The sequence below is a fragment of the Rattus norvegicus genome, chromosome 14, assembly GCF_036323735.1.
Source record: "Rattus norvegicus strain BN/NHsdMcwi chromosome 14, GRCr8, whole genome shotgun sequence".
Taxonomy (NCBI): domain Eukaryota; kingdom Metazoa; phylum Chordata; class Mammalia; order Rodentia; family Muridae; genus Rattus; species Rattus norvegicus.
In genome coordinates, this window is record NC_086032.1 from 61,395,111 (window position 1) to 61,414,057 (window position 18,947).

At 40.4% G+C, this 18,947-nt stretch overlaps 1 protein-coding gene across 5 annotated transcripts in view; it reads right to left on the reverse strand.

Annotated features, from left to right (window-relative positions):
- Window positions 1-17,996, reverse strand: part of Tbc1d19 (TBC1 domain family, member 19) — a 115,914-nt gene extending 97,918 nt beyond the window's left edge. For 3 of the 5 annotated variants that reach the window (XM_063272928.1, XM_063272931.1, XM_063272930.1), the window contains exon 1: window positions 17,749-17,994. In XM_063272928.1, the coding sequence (XP_063128998.1) occupies window positions 17,749-17,847 (99 nt within the window). In that variant the 5' untranslated portion in view covers window positions 17,848-17,994. Of the gene's footprint in view, window positions 1-17,748 lie in introns of all 5 variants that reach the window. The other 2 variants (NM_001106008.2, XM_063272929.1) reach the window with 2 other exon arrangements.
- Window positions 17,997-18,947: the final 951 nt, after the last annotated feature.

The window sequence follows — 18,947 nt, forward strand, 5'->3', positions numbered from 1 at the left end:
CTGCACATTAGCATCTCTGTGGCTCAACCTCTTTATTTTTATTTTTGTATTATGTGGATATATGCCTTTCTGTGCAGGTATATGTGTAGACAAATGCAGGTGCCTATGGAAGTCACAAGTATCATATCTCCCTGGAGCTGGAATTACATGAAGTTGTAAGCTGCCCAACATGGATGCCGGGGCTAAATTTGGGTTCTCTCAAGTTTAATACACACTCTTAACTGCTGAGTCATCTCTATCTGGAGGTTTGGTTTTTTTGGTTTTTTTTTTTAATCTCCTATATTATCACATAAACAGACCAGCTAATATCAAATCAAAATTCCAGGAAAAATATTTATAGGAAGACTAGGTGATATCTACCATAAGCCCAAAATACAACTGGCTCTGACCACTTAACAGCTGGGAGATATGTTCAGTGTTAGCAACTGTATGCAAAGAAACCAAAGTGATCAAGGGTACCTGTCATGTGTCGGGAGAAAGACCCCCCCAATTAGCCCACAAATATGCTTTGGAGCAGTTAAGGAGCCTACTGTAGAACAGGACCTAAAGTCTGGAGTGGTTTGGTCAACTCCATTGTGAGATGTAAGGAAACTAAAATGGTACAGTCAACTGGGGCTCCTTTTCCTAATAACACATAGAGTGAAAACATGGGTAATCAAATTGTGAATGCTAGAGAAATCTCTCCTTACCTTGAAAACTGTTAAGTAAAAGAAAACACACTTATCCTGTCTTTCTATCCTGTCTCAAGTGAGAAACCAAACAGAAAAAGGGAAATGTTTAATTTATATAAGTATTTCAGCTTATGGGCTACAGTGATAGCTCAAATGACACTTGCTGCTCTTACAAAAGATCGGAGTTCAGTTGACAGCACCCACATGACAGTTCACAACTGTCCTTAACTCCAGTTGAAGGAGTTTCAATACACTCTAGCCTCCATTGGCGCCAGGAATATATGTGGTGTATAAATATACATTAAGGTAAATCATTTGTACATCACAGCTAACAACTAAAACAGATCCAGTTAGAACCCCAATGAGTTGCTGGCCCTAGGCATTGAGCAGACACAGCTATTAAGTCTGCAGAGAGATTCATAGACAGTGTGTGTTGCTCAATGAAAGAACACTCTACTACCAGCAGCTGTGCCAAAAGACGACACCCAAGTCCAATGAAGCCTGGGACGCAGCTGAGGAAACATATGAAGGACAGAACACAGTGAGCTGTACTAGCAGTTTACAGCCAGTAAAGTTCAGGCTATGTGAACACTGAGATAAACAGTCCAGCCTTTAGCTGAGGAACCATTCTTTTAAAAAGGAGGAAGGAAGGTTGGAAGGAAGATTCAATGAATAAAGTGCTTGCTGTGAGAATGAGAGGACCAGACATGGATCCGCAGAACTAACATAAAATGCTAGGCAGATATGGTGGCCTGCTCATATTTCTAGAACCTCTAAGTCAAAGACAAGGGATTCCAGAGCAAGCTGGCTCACTAGAGTAGCCAAAGGTCTAACCCTGTTTTAGATTTAAGAAGAAGTGAAGAATGATTGAGGAAGACACCCATCATCACCCTCTGGCAACCACATATACAAAAACACTTGTGCACATGCACCTGAGCACACATACATGAGCATACATACACAACTACATATACACACATACACATATAAATACATAAATAAATAAACCTATATTCTAAAATACTAGCATTTGATTTTTAAGTTGGCAAGACAAAGCTATACTAAGAGATATACATATGCAGGAAGTTGGCAAGCATAAACATCAGGTGGCCAGGGAGAAACTGATCTGCAGTTCTACTGGGGCTCATGGAGGAGTCTGGCTATGACAGCCAACCTGCCCCCATAAGTAAGGTATTACAAAGATCATTTACCTTGAAACAATGCATTACAGACTGGTCATCTGTATGGAAAAGCTTCAAAAATGAAAAAAGAAAAAAAGAAAAACACATCTTCTAATACCCTCATTTACTCCATTCTAAAGTCTTACTTCTGATCTAGTACTCTTTTTCCTTTTTCTTTTAAAAATCTATGCAAGGAGAGGGTGACAGATCCCCTGGCACGGAATTACAGACAGTTATAAGCACTGAAGATGGGTGCTGGGAAGCAAATTCAGGCCCTCTGAATTTGTGAGTACTGAAAGAGTGAGTACTCTTTTTTTTTTTTTTAATTAACTTGAGTATTTCTTATATACATTTCGAGTGTTATTCCCTTTCCCGGTTTCCCAGCAAACATCCCCCTCCCCCCTCCCCTTCCTTATGGGTGTTCCCCTCCCAACCCTCCCCCCATTGCCGCCCTCCCCCCAACAGTCTAGTTCACTGGGGGTTCAGTCTTAGCAGGACCCAGGGCTTCCCCTTCCACTGGTGCTCTTACTAGGATATTCATTGCTACCTATGAGGTCAGAGTCCAGGGTCAGTCCATGTATAGTCTTTAGGTAGTGGCTTAGTCTCTGGAAGCTCTGGTTGCTTGGCATTGTTTTACATATGGGGTCTCGAGCCCCTTCAAGCTCTTCCAGTTCTTTCTCTGATTCCTTCAACGGGGTTCCTATTCTCAGTTCAGTGGTATGCTGCTGGCATTCGCCTCTGTATTTGCTGTATTCTGGCTGTGTCTCTCAGGAGCGATCTACATCCGGCTCCTGTCGGTCTGCACTTCTTTGCTTCATCCATCTTGTCTAATTGGGTGGCTCTATATGTATGGGCCACATGTGGGGCAGGCTCTGAATGGGTGTTCCTTCTGTGTCTGTTTTAATCTTTGCCTCTCTATTCCCTGCCACCGGTATCTTATTCCCCTTTTAAAGAAGGAGTGAAGCCTGAGCTCTCCGCAGTCAGTCCTCCTCATCTTTCACTTGACTGCTATAGGTTCTGAACTTGACGGACCACCCTACCCCAACTGTACGCCTCACCTGCATGCCCAAGCTCTGTTACTTCTTTCTTAGCATTCACTATTAGTTGATTCATTTACTGTATTCATTGGTAAATTATATGCCTCATCGTTTAATAGCAAGCTTCACTAGGGCAGCTATCTGTATGCCTTAAATAGTTACTTTCACAAAGCAGATACATAATAAATGTTTATTGAATGAATGGGTGTGCCTAAGTCTTTCTTTTCCAATCTGCCTTCTAGTGCTTTTTTCCTAAAATATGTCTTCCTGGCTGTGGCTCTCCAGACATACAAAGAAGCCTGAAATTTTCAACAGGCATATGTAGCCCTTTACAGTGTAAATACACTTTGCCCTACAGATCTGTGGCTGGTGCTGCCTGACCAAGCTAAAGATCTCCGTTTCTCTCCATGGTACTCACTAGTTAGAGTATCCCTTGGTCCCACAACTGGAAATCCCTTTTGTTTATGTCACGTCATTAGAAGCAAATGCTCCCTCATCACAAATCACAAAATAGTAACTTCCAAACCCCTCCTTCCAGCTCCCCTAACAAAGGTAAAGCACTATGTCCTCTGTGGCAGCACAGGGACAACAATGGAGCTCTCGTCCCATTTATCTTTCTGACTAGACTATCAGCTGGCGGACAAGGCCGGGCCTCCATTCTGCATCCTTTTTAGTACACTGGCATTAATTGCTGCTTGGCAAAATTATACTGACTGAACCATGTTCTATCTTTTTTAGTCAATTTTACCCTAAAATAAATAAGGAACTTCATAAAATTATTTTTAACTGAGCAGAGTAATTTCCAGTCCATTATCCCCAGAAGTATTTGATTTTAAAAGCTGTAAAACCTCCGGCTCATTACTCACAATGACGGAGGCAAATGGAAACTTAACTTCTCTTGTGGTTTTTTTTTTTTTTTCCTCTTTCCTCTAGTTTGTATTTGTAAATGGTTCATAGAGTACCATTTAAAGAATATGAAGAAAAAGCTTGTTATTCTTTTTAAACATTTTCACTATTTCAAGGTTGTTAGACTTCCTTGGTAGATCTTTTATAGTAAATGCAGCCTACAGGGAGCAGAGAAGGCCTGAGCGTGCAGCCCCGAGTGAATATGTACTACTGACCCGGGAGCCACAGCAAAGACTCCAGAGGCTCAGGTCCTTGGAGGAAGAGCAAAGCCTTCCTTCCCCTCTAGTTTGTGTAAGGACGCTGACAGAGTGCAGAAAATATCCACCATAGCTTTCTTCTGAGATACTGTCTGGAGACTACTTCAAGATATAAGATTGGATAAGTCTGCCTCCTCGGTTCAGCTATTTACATAAACCCTGCCTCCTTGATTATCTGTATGCGATAACCCCTCCTCTCTGTTCAATTCTACCACAATAACATAATGAGCTTGAGGTGGGGCAGGGACAGAGACAGAGAGCCCAGACCACTGGCTCCCAGTTTCCTGCCCATGAGTCTGCCTATCTGCCTGCCTGCCTGTCTCTCCTTCATCTCCTTGCTGCCCCAATGAGGTCCATTCCCTGAGCCCTGCTGGACAAAGCATGAACCAAATTAACTAACTATTCAAGTTAATTATTAAAATCTTTAGAAAATGGAGAATCAAAACTAGGGTAGGGTATCCGAGGATGCAGCTAAGTGGTGGAGAGATTGCATAGCAGGCTCAAAGATCTGGGTCAGAGCCCAGGACCAAAGCCATACCAAAGGCACAGAGACAGTCACCACACAGACCAACACACAGCAGGGCAATAACAAGAGCACCATATGCTGTGACATGGTTCTGACACATGATTCAGTAGCACGAGCCTCTCTGAAAAATTCCCTCGAGACACTTTGGGAATCCCACTGTATAAACCACACTGAAGGCAGCACAATGAACCTTTCTCACTAACACTCAGTGTGTAAAAGGTGCAGCTTTAGTCTGATACAGAAAGATTCTGATTCACAGAGAAGTATTCGTGTTACTAATAAATTTCCTAGTAATCTAATCACACTCCCAACCTAAACAGATAGAGAAAATGACAGAGAAGTACTTAGAAATTTTTATTTTTAGGACAAATCCAAAATTCCTTTATCACTAATGCCTAGATCAGAATAGGGCTTCTGACCAACTGCTCACCAGTGTGTGCATGGGATCTTTCCCTTGCTGCATTCGCCTCAGCAGTGTGCTACTGTAGCAGCCTAGTGAGCATGAACACTTGTGCTCTTCTGGCCCTCACCCTGACATGCACGGCAGCTGCAGCCGCATCCTCGCTTGTGTGATGCTCAGGCAAGCGTGTGCGAGCACAGACATACCGGAGCAGTGCAGACTGCACTGACCTGCTGCTGCTGGGGACTCTGAGGAGCTGTTCAAGTGCCTGTTTTTAAGCCTGGCTGTAATAGAGCACAGCTTACAAAGCACTTAGGTTTGGCACCAGAGAGCTGACATTATCTCCCAGGCTGACTTATTAATTTGATTAAGCCACTTAACATTTCTGCATTTGTTTCTTTTTTATTTAACAGAGAAAAGAAACTAAATAAAGTTATTATAAAAATTGAGTAGAAAATTATCAAAGTAATTTTTTGGCTATATAGTCTAGTATATGTTATGTTATAAAATGTAAGATGTGTCCAGATGGTAATGGAGTAGGTATCTGTAACAGATTTTCAAGGAAAAAGATATGAGTCTTAGAGAAGGAGGTTTTCTGGAAAATCTACAAGCAGAACTTGAGCCTTCTTTAAACCCAATGCCTGTAGCTCACAATAAGAACTAAAATATACTCTCCTGCAAAACAGCAGGCAGGAGATGTACAGTTTTCGTGCTGTGTACATTCTGCATGTCTAAAAACACATGCTTGCTCTTGCTGATGCACAGGTGTGCACACACATGTGGAGAAACATACACACACACACACACACACACACACACACACACACACACACACACGGACACATACAGTTTTCATTTCCACTAGAACAGCCCTAATTTCAAAGCCTTAGCTATGAACAATCTTAAACTTCTGATCCTGGTGATTACCGGAAGTGAAGAAGCAGAGGGAGAGAAGCTTAGGCCATGTATGTGCTCTAGGAACAGAAAGCAGAGCACACAGTAAAGACTCCCATGAGCCTTTGCTTGACAGGTCCCCATCACCTCCCCTTTTCACTACACTCACATATCAATGCTGCACTCCAGGTATCCATCTGTGCCTGAAAATCATAGAAATTTAGGATTAGAAGGGCCTAGAGGAAGCTCTACTGCACCACTAACCACATACAGGCCATGCCCTCTCTCTCCCTGTGGTGATCTGCCTGAGAAAGTCCAACATGGATGCTGAATTAGCTTTTCAGCTTAGAAATGTTTATATGGCAACCTTAGCAGTGCCTCCCTTACCTTACACCTGTGCTGAGTTAATGCCAGGCAGCACTGACTTAACAGGTGCCAGCACTGACCCCCACCTCAGGCCACAGAGTACACTTGATATCTTTTGCTGAGAGCCTTTTAATAATAGATGTGTCTTCACTGAATTTTCTTTCCTCAAGACCACATCTGTGTCAAACTTCAAGATCTCTTGTTCCAAGAGTTAGCTCTGTGACACTCTCTGAGCTGCTCTCCCCTTGCTAGTCTGCCACGGTTGTGGCTTCAGAATTGGCCTCTGGAGCTCATTCCTCTACAACATTGATTCTTAACTTTTCAATCGCAGGTTCCTCACTCTCTTAAAAATCATTGAGGACTCTTAGATGCTTTATGTAAATTATATGTATTGGCACAGAATTAGATTAAAGTAAAACCAATTAAAAGTAATTGTTAGTATGGTGGTTCCTTTAAAATGAAGTACATGATTGTGCCATGATTCAGGAATTCTACTTCTGGGTGCATCCCCAAGGAACCCAAAGAAGGGAACCAAATAGACACTTGACAGCAGTATTAATTCTCAACAGCCCAAAGGTGGAAACAGCCCAAAAAACTATAGCTAATGAGTGGATAAGCAAAATGTTGTCTGTAGGGGAATATCATTTCTGACACTGTTTATAACACAGATGATTGTGAAGACACCGTACGACATTGAAGGGACACACACATAAGAAAACAAAAGCAAATACAGAACAGTCACAGTCAGAAACAGTAGAAAGTGCTGATCATGGATGGGGGAGTCAGTGTTTAACAGCACGCTGCTTCAGTAGGGAAGGTTTTCAACAGTTCTGGACACGGATAGTGGTGTGTTTAACGACAGTGTGAATGTACCTCATGCCAAAGGACTGCTCAACCAAGGAGCAGAGCTAAATTTTATGAATATTGGACCACAAGAAAGAATTATCTGATTTATTTTAAAATAATCATCATAACTCATTATATAACATCCTAAATATTAAAGCAGCTTTAATTTTAGAAACAAATACAAATTCAAAACATCAGTGAGAAGCATTATATAATCTTTACAATGTATAAAGTAGTAGACAAAAACTACCACTTTCTTGTAATTTCCATGGCAGTCAATCTAGGGCACTTGCTGTTTGGTCTGATGTATTTGGATTATACGTGTGTGAATAACTGGAAATTGAGTAGAACTTTATTATCCTTTGCAGACAACTGAAGATGTTCTTCTATGAAACACCAAGATCTGATAACCCATGGTTTCCTAAAGATTGGCTGTGATGTGGAATTTAATATCAATAAACTCTCCGGTCTCTAACATATAAAAATGCATTGCTCAGCTTTGAACCTGAGACTTTTCCCTACATTTGATTCTGTAATATCATGCATGGTCAGATACTCGCTAACTAAGTCAAGTGATTGACTAAATCATTGAACAACATCAGAAAGTAATATTCATTAATATCACCACCAGTATCATCCACAAATAGTTTTTAAATATTGAGAAGCCATTAAGTTCACAGTGACAGGCACATTCTCTCAATGCCTCATTTTTATTCAAAGCCTGAATTCATCACCACACACAATGGCTTTCCTTTGAGTGGCATGTTAATGTCACATATTTCTTTTTGAAAAAGCATCTTCCAAATATTTTGAATAACAGCATCAATTCTACGAATAACAGCTTATATGAATGCATATGGATTATATATAATAGCTTTAGCCAGTTTCACAACTGTTTTCATTTTTGAAAAATCAAATCCATTTGCTTGTAACTCTTAAGTACTTTTTTAATTATTACTTTTATTTTTTGAGCCTATAATTACATCACTGTCTCCTTCATTTTCCTCCCTCCAAACCTTTCATTACCCCTCTTTGATGTTTTTTAAATTCACGGTCTCTTTTTTATTAATTGTTATTACATAAATACATATGTATTATATTCTATATACATATAGATATTCCATACTTATGGAATATATTTTACATTAGATTATATATTCCATATAATTATATATTCCATATATAATTATATATAATATATAAAATATTTGTTATAAAATTCCATAGTATAAAATATGGAATGATTATTTATAAACTATATACACTTATAATGTATATATTATGTATAATTATATATGTGGAATATGTGTATGGAAATTATATATAATTATATATGAAATATATATGGATGTTATATAGAATATATAATAATCATATAGAATATATAATTATATAATATATGCATTGTAACTATAGAATATATAAGTAATTATATAATATAAAGTATATAACATATATATATTCCTAAATAGAACCTGCATAGTCTGTATGTTACTTGTATGTTTGCAGGGCTGACAACTTGGTGTTGGATAATCAGTGGGTCTGCTCTTCCCTGTGGAAGACTTCTCCTCCCTCTCTCAGCATTCCTTAGTTGCATGTAGTTCTTTGTGTAGCTGGAGGCTCCTGACCTCAGTTCATGGGCTGCCTAGGGAATCACAGAAGATCCCACAGAACAGAGAAAGTAAAAACGAGCACAGGAAGAAGCTACAGCACTCTCTGTCCTCTGTCTCTCCTGATTATCAAAGGTATGTGAGTAAGCTCTGTAAACAATCCTGTGGCTTCCCCTTCTGAACTTACCTCAACAACTTCTTCAGGCCGTGGTGGTGGTGGTGGTGATTGTTGTTGTTGTTGATGATGATGATGATGATAATAATATTCATTCAGAAACTTCCAACTCTCCAAAAAGTTAGTCACTCAACCTAGATACTTCTACCAATCTAGAAAGTTTCCACACAAGAAACCAGCGTGGCCTTCTCATTGTGCCAACATTGGGAACTGGTTTCATCTTTGGACACTGCCCAGACTTCCTGACTCCCCAGCCATTCCCTCTAAGTGCATCTATGCTCTCTTCACCTACACTGCTCTTGCAATGAGAGTTCTTTGTATGTGCTAGTTGCTGAGTTTAAAAATAAAAAGATAGCTTTTCTTGCTTTTAAAGATCTCACAGCAAAATTAAAGACATTAAAATAAAAGTGAAACATACTATTTAAAAAGATATTGCCCTTTCCCACAGTAATTCCCAGACGTCCTTGTCATTATTCTAGAGTTATCTAATTCCTCTCAAGAGCCCATTACCATCACTAATGAGACGCTCAATGTAAACATGCTGAATTGGGTATCTCCATTTCTTCCTAATACTTCTGGTTCCATCTAAAACCGTAGTGCAGACTCATTGCTGTAATCCTAGCAGTCCCAGTGGTACACCCTGTAGCCAGGAGTACGTGTTAATTTCAGATTGCAAGGCCTGGCGCCCTGAACGCTGACTGAGCCTTACACTCAACATGTGCTGTATAATTCCCGCCCTGCTCCAGTTTCTCTCACCTTGAAGATGAATCTGTCCCGGGGCCTTCTGCTGACATGGCCAAGCTAACCCACTCTCCTACCTACACTCTCTTCTCCATTCTGTTACCTCTTGTTCCCTTTTGTAAAATCATTCTCAGTTTACTTTTTATGGCCAATCTTTCAATTAGTCCTTTAGGCTTGTTCTAACTATTCCAGGAACCCTACATGGCATTGTCTAAGCAACTGGGTGTGACATAAAAAAAAATGAGATATATTTTAACAAGCCAAATTTGCATTATAGTGTATATCCTGTATCTGAAGTATAAATCTCATACAGGCAAGAACTTCCTTCTCTTGGAATCCTACATGCCATCATTCACTTCTTTACTATGCTACTTTACAAAAATCCAAGGTACAATAGAAGCCAACATATGAAGAATAAAGATGATACCTCTTCCTGGCTCAGGACAAATAAGAGACCCTGAGTTTCCAATTTATATACCAACTGCAACAACCCAATCTGTATCTTCCCCACGTATATGCCAAACACTGCCTGAAAATATACCCAAAAGGACAGGTTATGCACACCGCGTTTGCAGAGGATCCAAGTTCAGTTCTCAGCACCCATACCAGGTAGGTTCCTCTACCTCCAGCTGCAGAGAGTGCTGACATCCCTAGCCTCTGTAGGCAGCTGTACTCACCAACTCTCCCCAGGCAGACACACGCACACATGTAATTTTAAAATAATAAAAATCCTTTTTAAAAGATAGAACATATTTTGCTCAAGGCACAGACCTTTCATACTAATATATATTTGAGATAAAATTTCCTGAGCTTTTTACTAGTACCAAAATATTCTAACACAGAATTCTAAACATTACAATACCTATTATATTCCTCTCTCAAAGCTCTTCTTTCAGGGCCCCTGCCTGTTATAATTCTCTTATTTATAATTTAATAAATTGACTAACAAGATATATTTAATGCTTAATGGAATGAAACAACATGTTTATACAAGATCCACTTCAATGGGAAGTAAAATAAAGTAACAATACCAATACAGCCCTGGCCATCAATCTGGAATTAGACTGTCACCCTGGTGTCTAGAGAATGAATGAGAATGAATGAGAAAACTCCATTCATTCAAAATAACTTCAAGACAGTTACTAAGGAATAGTCAGAAAACAAAACACTTGACCATTCTACTATGTAAGAGGTGTTAAACATAATCAGTGGCTAATTATATATGTTAAAGATGACATTTGGTTACAAGGAGAAAAATATTTTTAAGATCTGTATTTAAATTTTAAACATTTACACAATTATGTTTTACTCTGTAAGTTGCCCTACCAATTTCTATGAACACCTAAACAGAAAACTTGAGGCAGTACAGGAGACACCAGCAGGAAAACATGCTCATTAAATGTAAAAGACACATAGTATTCAGTCAGCTGGTTAAAAGTACATTAGCAAAGCCGATTAGAAGAAAAAGTGGGTCGGTGTTTCAAGTGTAAAGGGCAATGTACCACAGTGAACACTGAGACAATGAAGGACATTGGATGAAGAAATGCTGAATCATTTGCATCTTTTTTAAAAGCCAAGGTTTTTTTTATAAAGAACTTACTAATATAAATGAGAAGTGTGTTATCTTGTTCAGTCCTCACCAATGGGATGAATGTGTACAAAGGGGATAAGTGGATGTACAAAGAGTGGACTCTGTCACTGTCTCTGTCTCTCTGTCTCTGTGTCTCTTGTCGGTCTCTGTCTCTCTCTGTCTCTGTGTCTCTTGTCTGTCTCTGTCTCTGTGTCTCTGTGTCTCTTGTCTGTCTCTGTCTCTCTGTCTGTGTCTCTTGTCTGTCTCTGTCTCTCTGTCTCTCTGTCTCTTGTCTGTGTCTCTGTCTCTGTGTGTGTCTCTTTCTTTGTCTCTCTGTCTCTCTCTGCCTCTGTCTCTCTGTGTCTCTGTCTCTGTCTCTTTCTCACACACACACACACACACACACACACACACACACACACACACACACACATAAATGTAGAAAATTGTTGCTAAGTAAAAAGGACTTAGAGTAACAAGAGAAAATCCTGAAAGAGGAATAGGATTGTAAGTCTATTCCCAAAGACATGGCTTGAAAATCAGGACTAGCCCAGCACAAAGTCTCATGCAGGGCTGCTGAAGACACACAGAGAAATAAGTAAAGACTTTGTAAGTATTAAGTGCTTAGCCAGTTTTATCCTCAAGAAACTGGTACTCTGTGGGATAGAAGGCTAAAAACTCAAACAATAAAATGCACTGACAAAGTACTTTGACAGTCTGAGGAAAAGATTAAAGTTTGAGACCCAAATGTAATGAACACACAGAATACATTAAATCCTTTGTTGAAAACCAAGGAGACCCAGGAAAGAACCCAGGGAAGATTGATCTTGAGAAAACTCAGCCTTGACTCAGCACAGTCCATAATGGCATGAAAACTGGTAACTAGTCCAAGACTGACTCGTGGAGAAGGTGACAATGATGTTGTGGTTTGGCGGCTATATTTTAATTTGTACAGAATGCAAAGCACTCAATAAAGGCATGCTTGTCTAACTGACAGCACGTGAACAAAGGCAAGAGGCAGAAAGACTACAAAGAGCTCCATGGATAATCTAGATAACAGTTTTAATGAAGAGGGACCTTTACAATTATGAAGGACACAGAACCTAACATCACACCCACATGGAAAATTGTTATAAAAAATCCAGGACTAGCCTCATTAAATAAAAATCATCTGAAGGGGTTGTCCACAAGGCTCAGCAGTTAAAAGCACTCACTGCTCTTCCAGAGGACCTGAATTTGGTTCCCAGAACCCATACATACCCAGTGGTTCACAATGGCCTGTAACCCCAGGTCCAGGGGATTCAACTTCTTCTTACCTCCGCCTGTGCATACACACATACATATGGTCGACACATGGAGACACATAAATAAAAATACATCTTTTTTTAAAAATCACCTAGATATTTTATAACCAAAAGATATAATATATACAAAAGAACCCATTAGGTAGATTTATTAGAGGTAATATACAGCACAAAACAGGATTAGAAAGCACGTAGGAAATCCCTAAACTGAACAGAAAGGGTTGCAAAGAGATTTACAAAAAAAAGTATTAGAGGCATATTTAGCTATGAGTCCTAATGTGGAACCAGGAACAAGAAACCAAACCTCATACTTGAAAAGGTGAGTCAATTGATTTCCCAAACTGGGTTTCAGACAGGCTATAGGCCCTATCTTACATAAGGTTACTACTGCTGTGAAGAAACACCATGACAAAAAGCAACTTGAACAGGAAAGGGTTTATTTGCTGAACATTTCCACATCATTGTTAACCACTGATGGAAGTCAGGACTGGAACTCAAACAGGGCAGGAACCTGTAAGCAGGAACTGATACAGAGGTCATCATGGAGGGGTGTTGCCTACTGGCTTGCTCCCCATGGCTTGCTCAACCTATTTTCTTATAGAACCCAGGACCACCAGCCCAGGGATGGAACCACCTACAATGGGTTAATCACAAATTAAGAAAATGCTCCACAGGCTTGCCTACCTCATGATCTCATGGAGGCATTGTATCAACTGAGGCTCCCTCCTCAGATGACTAGATCTTGTGTCAAATTGACATGAGACTGACCAGCACAGACCCAGACAGAATAAACAATCATCCGCAACAATAGTTTACCAATGTACATCTTAACAAGTCTGGTGAAACACCCAAAACAAAAAGAAAATGTTAAAGCCACCAGGCCATGGGCATGGAGACTATCCTGGAGCATGGCTGGAGACTACCCTGGAGCATGGTTGACATACCCAGTAACAATCTATTGGGGAAAAATTTGGTTTGCTTTTTGCCAGTAGATACGAATTGCAGAAAGCTTCTTGGTTAGAGGTGAAAAATTCTGTTTACTTTCCCCTCTCAGCATGGGACCCCATCTGACTTGAGGTTGCATAGGTTCATGTGCATGCTACCACAGTCTCTGTGAGTTCATGTGATCATCAACCCTGTTGTGTCTGGAAGATACAGTTTCCCTAGAATCACCCATCACTTCTGACTCTCAGAATCTTTCTCTTCCACATAGATCCCTAAGCCTTGAAGGAAGGGCATTGATAAAGACATCGTATACAGACTAAGTTCTCCAAAGACTCATACTCTCTGTACATTCTCTGTGTGGGTCTCTGTGTTAATTATCTTCTACTGTAAGAAGTTGCTCTAATGTATGTTAGGAGCCATTTTATTACTTTGAGCTTTTAGAAGAATAACGGCTTTCCTGTAGGTTTGTTACCTATGTAGACTCGAGTTCTTGACCATGTTAACAGTGTAAATGTGGTGGTGTGAATGACAGTGGCCCCCGGAGGCTCATACATTTGAATGCTTGGTCATCAGGGAGCAGCACTGCTTTAGTGGGATTAGGAGATGTGGCCTTGCTGGGGTAGGTGTGGCCTTGTTAGAGGAATATATCACTGGGGGTAAGTTTTGGGATTCAGAAGCCCAGTGGCTCTCTCTTTTCCTGCTGCCTGCAGATTCAAATGTAGAACTCTCAGCTACTTCTCCAGGCCCCATGTCTGCCTGCATGCTGCCATGCTTCCTGCCGTAAGAGTGAGCTAAACCTCTGTAAGCAGGTCCCAATGAAATGCTTTCTTTTATAAGAGTTGCCATCAACACAGTGTCTCTTCACAGCTAAAAAACAAAAAACAAAAAAACAAAACAAAAAACACCTACACTAAGACAGTAAGGTCTGGGTTCTACCTTATGGCATGGGCCTTAGCGTTTCTCCCTTAACACTGTGTCACTATATAATCTCCCAGGCAAGTCACTGCTGCAGGTGGCAGGGTCTGAAGATGAGAGATATTATTACTTTTCTCCCTTGGTAGTAGACTGGATAACTCCTGGTACCATGAATGCTAGTTAGTACTAGTGAAGCGTATCGTTAGGCACCAGCTTGATTTCTCCATGTCTGATAACGTAGATAGATTTTTTCTTCAGCAATAGTGCAGGTTGTGGTGAGTATTCAATAGCTTTGGCAACAGCCTTCAATGTTTGGGGGTGAAGGCATGTTCACAGGACCCTTTTGACCAATGACTTAACAATATTAATCCATTCCTGCCATTGCAAGCTTTACTGGGTGGCATTAAAATGTCTAGTTGGAGCATTGTCTCCCTGCCATTTGGTAACTTCATTTAGATTCCATTCTCATGTGTATATATTTTAGGAAGTTTCTGCAGAAGTAGACTTTGATTTGGTGTTTCCAATAGCATTTGTTGTTAGTTGTCACTCTGTGTTCTCCCCTCTCTCATCCCTCTCCTCATTTAATCATCTATCTAATTTCCCCTTTTTATCACCATAGCAATATATTTTCTCTCCTCTTCCTCTGAAGAGGCTCTCCTACAGCAAAGGACATAATCATCAGGCACAGCATTAACCTACAGAATGGGAAATGATCATCAACTGTTACAAAGGTTAGTATATAGTCTATATACAGAACTATAAAAGAATAAAAACCAAAAACCGGATTTTAAAAAAGTCATTTCATTTAAAAAATGGAGTACAAAACTAACCAGAGAGTTTCCAGAAGATGAAACCCAAGGAACTCAGAAACACTAGTGTGTAACATTCTTAGCCATCAGAAAAATGGAAATTAAGATACTTTGATATTTCATTTTCCCTCAGGCAGAATGGCCAAGGTCAATAAAACAAATGATAGCACATGCGGGCGAGGCTGCTGGGAAAGGGGGACATCTATTCATTTCTATTCAAAGGGAAGGGCAAATGTGTACAGTCACTATGGAAATCACTGTGGTGGTTTCTCAGGGAATTGATCTATCTTATGATTCAGCTCTACTACTCTTGAACATATAATTAAAGGATTCTACTTCCCATTACACGACTTTTGCTCATCTATGCTCCTTGATGCTCTATTCATACTAGCCAGAAGTTGGAAACAGCCCAGATGTCCATCAACTGACTAATGGATAACAGAACTGGAGTTTATTTACACAATGGACTATTACTCAGCTGTTGAGAGAAATAAAATTATAAAGTTTTCAGATGGATGGATGGAACTAAAAAACAATAATCATGAGTGAGGTAGCCTATACCCCAAAAAAGATAAATATGGTATGGTTTCTGCCATACGTGGACATAGCTTTTAAACTTTCCATATGTGAGCTATAATCTGGATAACCACAGAAGTGATACAGACTAATTATGAGCTAGCGCACCGGTCTAGAGTAGCCCAGAGGACAACAGAAAGAATCTACTTTCATCTCATGCCCTTCCCCATGAGCCTCTAGCAGGGTATCACAGAGAGCACCTTCTGCTGGCTAAATATGTAAAAACAAGCATAAAACTGCTACATCAACCAAACTCTCCTCTGGTGTGAAGCAAAGGCCCTAAACCATAGCAACATCAGAAACTCTCTATTTAAAATTGCAGGCAATAACTCCTCCCAGTTAGAATTGCCGTAAAAGCTCTCTGCCTTGTGGACAGGTTGAAAAAAATTCTAGGACCCCATGCCAATGCAGAAAGGTTGGCAGACACCTGAGCAGGTATGTCTGTCTCTCACACTTGCCACAGATACAAGGCAGAGTTTGGTTGCAAAACAGAGGAGAAAGATAAAAGCCAGGGGTAAGAAGGATCCTGCACGGATAAAGCAGATGAACTAATAATGTAGAATTGGGAGCTCCCACACCTACCATGATCCTAGCACAGACTAAAGCAGCCTACTGCTTGGAAAGGGACACACAGGCAGAGAGACTTGTGAAAGCGGGGAAGTAATAGAAATATTGAGACAATTTCTCTATGTTCCAAGACCTACTCTAAGCAAAAGTAATAGAAGTCCAGGTGGAGGAATCTGCAGTCTAGGGTGTAAGGAAGGTAACAGTGAAAACCTCAGAATTTGCCTCACCCCCTGACCTATATATGCTAACTGAAGCACCACATCTTGCTTTGATCTTTGTTGCTATGACAAAACACTGACCAAAAACAACTTGGGGGAGCAAAGAATTCACTTGTTTTACAAATTACAGTCTATCGTTGAGAAAAGCCAGAGCAGCAACTCAAGGTAGAAACTAAGGTAGAGATCATGGAGGAGTGCTGCTTTCTGGCCTCAGTAAAGATACAGAACACTTGAACAAAACTTCCAATCTACTTGATTTAACTGACATTTCTAAACTGTCCTAAGAAAAGATGCTTATTAAGTACAGGTAGAATGTTCAACAAGATAAAGCAAATTATGAATCTTAAAAATAAAAAATACTTCAACCAAATTTAAAGAATTAACATAATATGAATTTTCTCCATCCTGAAGTTAAACTAGAAATCAACGGAAGAAGAAAAAAAACCCTGGAAATCTCTCCCCAAATTTGAAAACGAAACAATGTGTTTTCTAGACAACCCATGGGCTAAAGATAAAGTCACAGAATATGCACATTGGCATTCTCTATAATCTCTAAGCATCCTAAATCTCTACCAGGCAAATACTAAATAGAGAAACTAATGGCGGGGCTTCCAAACAATGGAATATTAACCAGCAGTTAAAAGGAACAGAAGTACTAAAATACCAAGTTCGGATGGATCCCAAAAGCCCAACGAGGACAGAAGCATCCACAAAAGTTTAGAATTCCATTTACACAAAAGTCTCATATAGTAAAGATCTCCTGGTTATTCTGTCTAGTCGTGGTGCCTAGTCTGTTTAAATGAGTTCAATAAACGCTGGTGGGCACATAGGAAATCACTGTAGAAGAGTAAAGTGCAACAAAGTGACACATTAGAAAACCGGATAGGGGCACCAATCCATCTACGAGACAGTAAAAGAGAAGGAAGGCATGCTGCTAGTGAGTCCAACAGCTTAAAAAAAGAAAAAATAGGTTCCTTAAACGACTAAAAGAATAGATAAACGAATGGCCATTCTCTGGCTTGAAGAAGGGCGTGATGAGCCCCACCCATCTTTTATAAAATACTATCACCCCACGCCTGAGTCTGAGCAAACAAGGTGCAAGGCTCAGGGAGGGGTTTAAAACACCAGAAAGGGGTGGAGAGAGCAGAGAGCTCTGGCTTGGGTGAAAGCAAAGTAGCAGGCAGGTCATCCTGCGGCCTGCCGGTCTCCATAGCTTCCCATCAGCCCCGCTTACCCAGGCCTGCCGTTCCAGCTGAGCATACAAATTGGAGCCCTTGAGTTTCTGGACTATTTGGGCAATGATGAGAGACAGGTCCGACTCCTCCTGCAACATTTCCCCTGCCCTAACCCGCTCAGCCGCGGGTACGGCCGCCGGCAAGGAAAGAATGCGCTGCAGGGTCCCACTCCTGGCCGCTGACACTTCTCCCGGACCTTTTTTACGCTAGGACTCCTCCAGCGGGCGTTGCCTGGCAACTGCTGGGCCGTGTGTCCGTCCCTCTCTGGTCCCCTCCGCATCTGAAAGACCTCGCACATGCGTTCCGAGGGCGGAAAGAGAGCAGGACCGGGAAGTAGATTTCATTTCATTGTTCCTACTCAGTCTGATCGAAAATGCAGAACAAAAGCTTTTCTTCCACAGCCACAAAGTTTCGGATGCCCGAAAAAGAACCGAGAACTCTGTGTGTGTGTGTGTGTGTGTGTGTGTGTGTGTGTGTGTGTGTGTGTGTGTGTGTGTGTGTGTGTGTGTGTGTTGAAATGTATATGTAGACTCTTTTTACAGAGGTTCATAACTCTTCCGCCAGTCAATCTCTAAAGAACAAGCCTGTGAACACAATTGCTGCTGATTACACCACACAATTGTCGTGCTCTGACACTAGATGTTACACTTAAGAGACGTATTTAAATGTCAAAATTCAGTTTACACCAGTTGGCAGGATGTTTTGATAATTGGCTGAGAAAAGAAACAATGCATGAAGTTGGATGTTTGTCTCCTTCGATACTGTGTCTACTCTCTAGACTCTATAGAGCAGTGGTTCTCAGTCTTCCTAATGCAGCCACCCTTTAATTCAGTTCCTCATGTTGTGGTGAACCCTAACCATAAAATTATTTTCGTTGCTTCTTCATAACTGTAATTTTGCTACTGTTATGAATCATAATATAAATATATGTGTTTTTCAATGGTCCTAAGCAACTCCTGTGAAAGGGTCATTTGACCCCTAGAGAGGTTGCATGGGACCCACAGGTTGTGAACTGCTATTTAGAGTCTAGAAACATATCCTAGAATTAGTCTCCTTACATATACAAATTAACCAACAACCACTACTAATACTTTTTGATAGTATTCTTAATTTAAAAATGACTAAGATCCTGTCTGTCCTGGTCTTAAGAAACTACTATCTAAATTTCTATGTGTTCATCCCATCTTTTAGTCATGGT